General features: G+C 36.3%; 1 protein-coding gene across 3 annotated transcripts; it reads right to left on the reverse strand.

Annotated features, from left to right (window-relative positions):
* Positions 1 to 812: 812 nt before the first annotated feature.
* Positions 813 to 4,833, reverse strand: LOC107435430 (glucose-1-phosphate adenylyltransferase small subunit 2, chloroplastic). 3 transcript variants are annotated; one of them, XM_016047040.4, is made up of 10 exons: positions 4,461 to 4,833; positions 4,054 to 4,350; positions 3,679 to 3,948; positions 3,372 to 3,551; positions 2,862 to 2,965; positions 2,649 to 2,760; positions 2,387 to 2,485; positions 2,100 to 2,219; positions 1,734 to 1,860; positions 813 to 1,305 (listed from the first exon to the last, which is right to left on the reverse strand). In XM_016047040.4, the coding sequence occupies exons 1-9, from the start codon at positions 4,725 to 4,727 to the stop codon at positions 1,744 to 1,746; spliced, it is 1,566 nt and encodes a 521-aa protein (XP_015902526.3). In that variant the 5' UTR covers positions 4,728 to 4,833; the 3' UTR covers positions 813 to 1,305; positions 1,734 to 1,743. The 3 variants fall into 3 exon arrangements, with proteins under 3 accessions (XP_015902526.3, XP_060672453.1, XP_015902524.3); XM_060816470.1 differs by having other exon boundaries at positions 1,712 to 1,860; XM_016047038.4 differs by having other exon boundaries at positions 1,731 to 1,860; positions 4,461 to 4,832.
* Positions 4,834 to 5,815: the final 982 nt, after the last annotated feature.

The following is a 5,815-nucleotide window of genomic DNA, read 5'->3' on the forward strand; positions in this document are numbered from 1 at the left end:
ATTGCATTTTTGTAGGAATGGAGATGAAAAATGGACATGGACTCCACTGAAGAATAAGTCATACAAAGATATCACGTACTACAATGGTCAAATATATGCAAATCACCGATGGATACACGATTGATGTATGGGACTCTCGTGGTCTTTTTCGCGTAGAAGAAGTGGACATTAAGCATCTTTCTATAACAAGAAACCGGTGGATTCTTAGGAAAGGAATAACAGCCAAACGAAGTCAACCTGAAGACTTATTTGTTGGAATCATTGGGTGAGCTTTTGATTGTGGATAGAATGTTTATAGTTTGTGTTGATTCAAACACAAAGTATATTTGGATTTTTTGTCTCCAAATTGGATGTATGTGAGCAAGCATGTAAAACAGTACAAAGTTTGACAGATCGAGCTCTTTTCCTAGGGAATAAGGAAGCAATATCAGTATCAACCAGTGATATTCCACATCTCCAAGGAAATTCAATACATTTCATGGAAAATTATTTAAAAGTCTACAGCTTAGAAGACGGAAGAGTTTGTACATTTGATTGTAATATTGGGATAAATTTTCCACAGTTAGCCTCCTTTTGGTTGGTACCTAACCCTTGATTATAAATTATATAAATCTATGTATAAATTCACGGTGTTCGTGACATTTAAGGATAAAGTTCCAATTTTATTTTATTTTTTATTTATTTTTTTTTTTTTGTCTTTTTTCTTTTTGGTTAGGTGGAGAGAAATATACATGGGAGTCTTTTGATAATTTAAGATTTGAAAATGGGTGTTCATAGTTTAATTGGTTAAGCACAAATATAAGATCATACTATAAAATGAAAACAGAAATTCATATTCTATAAAATGAAAACAGAAATTAATACTCCTTTACACTTCCTCTTCCTCTTCTTCTTCTTTTTAATTTTATTTTATTTTTGTGATATTGAAGATGGGAGGATTGGCGATCATTTTCCGAGTAAACATTGGCTTTCACTCGTACGATACTGCATGTTTTGTTTTCCAAATGTGGTTAGATAGACCTCGTCTGCCATAGTTGCTTCTCTGTACTTTATACCGAAAAGAAACTTTCCTGGTTGATTTGTTCTACTTGTCTATCCTTAAATCTGTAGGCTGTTCCAGTCATAAAGTCTGCCCATCATAGCTTTTTTTACCATTGAGAAACAAAAGACACAGAGAGAGAGAGAGAGAAAAAAAAAAAAAAAAAAAAAAAAAAAAAAAAAAAAACGAAAACGTATATTGGACTACTCGGTTCCATCAACAAAGCAAGTAATCTTCAGTGGAGCCAAAAGAAGGTATTTGCCTGCCTGGAAAGCCAGAATATTTTAGTAGTTTTTAAAGGAATATAACAACTTAAAAAATTAAAAAAATTAAAAAAAAAGAGCGATATGTAAAAACGAAAGAAATTCTGAAATTGAAGGCGAGATTAATAAAAGATAACGGGTTTCGGTTTTTCAAACATGATTTTGAAATTGAAGAATTAATTTAAATGATTTGCTTTTTATTTATTTATTATAAAGCAAGAAAGGGATCAAATATATAAGTGTATCTTTACTGTTTAGGGAGGTTGTGAACAAAAACTTCTTATTTAAGGTAGAAATTCTACAGGCAACTTCCCGAGGTCTTCCTCTTTAATTACATTATTCTCTCTACCATGACATATACATGAAAATGAAATAATAATTTAAAGACAAAAACCTTAGCTAGACTTACAATAACAGAGTAAACTTACTACCAACTTCATCTTAGATCACAGTTCCACTGGGAATCAGAGCATCCTTGATTACTGTCACTATTCCACTCTTTATGAAATACCCATCCGTTTCCCTTGCTGCTTCTTGCACATTGTCACCGTTAATGATCTGCAATGTCACATTTCCATCTTCAATATTCAATTTGACAAAGATTTATATACATAAATATGTATACATATGTTTGTATTTGAATGACTAGGGTACCAACAAAAAGCATCGGAAAGCAAAAGGAAAAGTTGCAGCAGCAGCAGAAGAAGAAGAAAATAGAATGAGTTTTAAAGCAAAGCATCTCTAGAATTTAAAAGTTAGAAATATATGTATGTGTGTATATATATATATATATATACCTTCACGTTTTCCCCAATACGAGCATTCTTGTCAATGATAGCTCTTTTGATGTGGGAGCTCTTGCCAATACCAATAGGAACACTGCCCTTTGCCGCCAAAAACCTCCTGTCAGCATCCGTCTAGTTGCAATACAACATGAAAATTAGATTTTTGAATAAAGCCTATCCACTTAAGGATTGTTTTAATAATAAGAGAAGTCACCTTCGAACATTTGGATCAAAGATGTGTACTTCAAAGAATTCTTACCAAACAAAAGATATATGATTGGGAATCTACTAGGCTTTACCTCATAGTAGTCTGCTCCCATCAACAAGGTGTCTTCAATGATTGCACCCTCTGATATGCAAGATCTGAGCCCAACCACTGAATGGTGAATCTTACAGTTCTGCACAAGGAAAGAGAGAGAAGAGGGAAGGGGCAGAAAAATGAGCACAATTTCCAAACGTTTTATTGTCTAAACTTGAGGAGAACAAGTGACAATAATATTATACATGACACAGTATCACACTAAGCTAACAGGATGCCAACAGTACCCTCCTGGAACTCACCTTTATCACACAACCCTCTCCAATAACACTATCAGTAACGTCAGCATCAAGCATTTTGGACGGAGGCAAATATCGGGGCTGGGTGTAGATCGGAGATGAACGATCATAGAAGCTGTAAAAGAAAGCCAAAATTATTATTATCCATATTTAAAAAATTGGCCATGAACTAGTTTTTTTTTTTTTTTTTTTTTTTTTTTTCAAAAAGCAATGTACCTGAAGTCTGGCACTGGTTTTTTGGTTATCCCCAAATTTGCATTGTAGAATGCCTCAATTGTACCAATGTCTTCCCAGTAGCCATCATACAAGTAAGCTTGTACCTGGAGTTAAGATGCAATTAGTCCCCACTCTCCAATGAAAGTAACATCGGTGACAGAAAACCTCCAGCAAACCATAAACCAAATTGTTATTCCCCTGGTTTCACTATAAAGCACTAATTAAGTTAGCTGGTTGCACACAGAGCCAAGCTATTTTCAACTGCACAGGAGCATAGGACCACAACCTACAATCTCAATGACCTTCCTTATGTTCTTTACCATCATACTAATTTGGTAACAACACACACATACTTAACATAAGCAGAAAGTAACAACTAGAAAATCTGCATTGTGAACTTTTCTATTTGTTTTCCCCCCCAGTGATATATCTACAAATAAGGAGCTGTTTTAATTGTTTATCAAATGCAAGTGGAGTAACCAGTGAGAAAAGTTAGTAAAGTGTCTTTACCCTCAATCCAATAGAAGTTGCACCAGGAATCACTTCACTTCCAAAATCATTGGCTCCGGGAAACTTATCTCTAAGCAGATTCAGCATAACATCCTTGCTTACAACGTAGATACCCATACTGGCAATATAAGGCATCTCTTTTGCTCTCTCATCATCAAGTCCCAAAATAGTAGTGTCAACCTGCACAAAGAAAAGCCACCAAATCATTGTCTTTCACTACCCAGAACTACAAATAAAAGTTCAGAACAACTAGCTTATACTTTATACTAAGATGATCAATCAAACTCAATGTTTATATATTACCTACCTTCATAGCTTTGAGTTGCTCCCCTTTGGGTTTCTCAGCAAACTCAATAATTCGCCCTTCTTCATCAATCTTCATAAGACCAAAAGCAGTGGCACGCTTTTCATCCATAGGCAAAGCAGCCACAGTGATATCAGCATCAGTCTCTCTGTGCGCCTGAATAAACCTCTCATAGTCCATCCTATACAAATGGTCTCCAGCCAAAACCAAGAACTCCAAAACGTTGTGCTCCTCGAAGAGCCACAAGTACTGCCTCACCGCATCAGCCGTGCCCTGCAAATCGATACCCAAAGAAAACAAAACAAAACCCAACTTCCAAATTCATATACAAATCCAAGCAAAACTATCAAAAACACATTCTATAGGAAAAATTATTACCTGAAACCAATTTGGGTTTTCTGGGCTTTGCTGGGCTGCCAGAACCTCAACAAAGCCTTCATTCTTATACCCTCCCATGTTACTAGCATAAGCCCGAGAAAGATGGCGATTGAGAGAAGCTGAATTGAACTGAGTGAGAACGTAGATCTTGGATATATTGCTGTTGAGGCAATTGCTTACTGGAATATCAATCAGCCTGTAGTTCGCACCCAGAGGAACAGCAGGCTTCGCCCGCTTCTTTGTCAGAGGATAGAGACGAGTCCCAGCACCACCTCCAAGAATAATCCCCAACACACTCTGAAACAAACAAACACACACACAAACGACACTCCAAATCAATCAAAAACGACAATGCAAACTCAATTCCACAGAAATGGAGAATAAAAAGAAGAAGACGAAGATCTTACGCGGCTTGCATCGGGATCCAAACAGGTCTGGGAGTTCTTGGAATCGGAAACAGCTTTCGGAGAAACGATCTTCGGCGACCTATCAGTGGAAGGGGTTCTTCGGAAATTGGCAATTGAGGAAATCTTTTCTCCAGAAAGGTGGGAATGCGCGAAGGAAAGGCTCTTAGAACTGGTTTTGGGACTCAGATATGAGCCAGAAGAAGAAGATGATGATGAAAGGGAAGAGGACGGCACCCTAAGAGCTCCACTGGCTGCCATGGACGCCATGGAAATGAAAAGCTCAAAAAGCTTGAAAGTTCTGGTGTGTGTTTGAGAGCGAAGCAGATATTATAGAAAGAGTGAGAGAGAGAGAGAGAGAGAGAGAGAGAGAGAGAGAGAAGATTTGATGGCTTCTTGGTAACTGTATTTTTTGGCCACCGATTTTTCATTATATTACGCAACGTACCTGACTGACACAGAATTAAGGGGCATATCGGACATTTTAAGTACAATGCTCACAAAATCACGTGCTTGGAAGTTTTTGGTGGCGATGACGTGGCTAATAAAAATCTGTGACAGTAAGGGAGTGAAAGTGGGGCCCAGTTGGCACTTTGATTTAAAATTAAGAAGTGGATGGGAATTCACGGTTCCAAGATTGCGTTTGGGTCACATGTGGGCCTTTTCTCTCCTCTTTGTCGTCTTCCATTCTACACCGTCAAACTCCTTTTTATTTTATTTTTATTTATTATTTTATTCAGATTGGATGGAGGATTGAAATCCAAATTATTAAATAAAAGTCAATAAATAAATTCCTAAACTGTGCGTACGATTAAGACCACGGTTAACATCTGATTTAACAAGTTTTGTGAATTTAGCCAATTGAGATGACAAGGTTGGTCCATTCCAATTGCCAATTGCCAAGTTGTTTTTATAAATGGTATAAAATTAATACTGGAGCCTGAAGTGAACTAATTAAAAACGTTTTATATAACCTCCGTCCATTTAAATTTCAACACAGTATGTATTACAATCCAATAGTAAAAATTATTGTTTTTCTTTTATGAATAATGAATAATGATTATGATTTGGAAACGGCTTTTCTAATATCAAATGGTAACAAGTTGTGAGTTTAGCCAATTATATCCCAACTGGCAAGCTTTGTATAGCTATAAATGGTACAAATTAATACTGAAGCCTGAAATGAACTAAAATTTTAACACTGTCCGTCAATTTGAATTTTTGGCATAATATAACATGTATTTCTCAATATTCATGATCATCCACATGGCCCACAACCCCCCCTAAACCACCGCAAATATGCTTCCAAAATGGGAAATCAATATTGAATATAGGGAGGTTTCTTTTTTTCTTGACTC

Source organism: Ziziphus jujuba, chromosome 4, assembly GCF_031755915.1.
Source record: "Ziziphus jujuba cultivar Dongzao chromosome 4, ASM3175591v1".
In the NCBI taxonomy this organism is placed as follows: domain Eukaryota; kingdom Viridiplantae; phylum Streptophyta; class Magnoliopsida; order Rosales; family Rhamnaceae; genus Ziziphus; species Ziziphus jujuba.

What these genes read in the sequence shown, in the direction of transcription:
- LOC107435430 (XM_016047040.4), bottom strand. Translation starts at nt 4,727, where the DNA reads ATGGCGTCCATGGCAGCCAGTGGAGCTCTTAGGGTGCCGTCCTCTTCC. An exon ending in AAACCAGTGCCAGACTTCAG is followed by an intron (nt 2,761 to 2,861) that starts GTACATTGCTTT and finishes TTTCTTTTACAG; the next exon opens with CTTCTATGATCGTTCATCTC. An exon ending in TGGGAGCAGACTACTATGAG is followed by an intron (nt 2,220 to 2,386) that starts GTAAAGCCTAGT and finishes TATTGCAACTAG; the next exon opens with ACGGATGCTGACAGGAGGTT.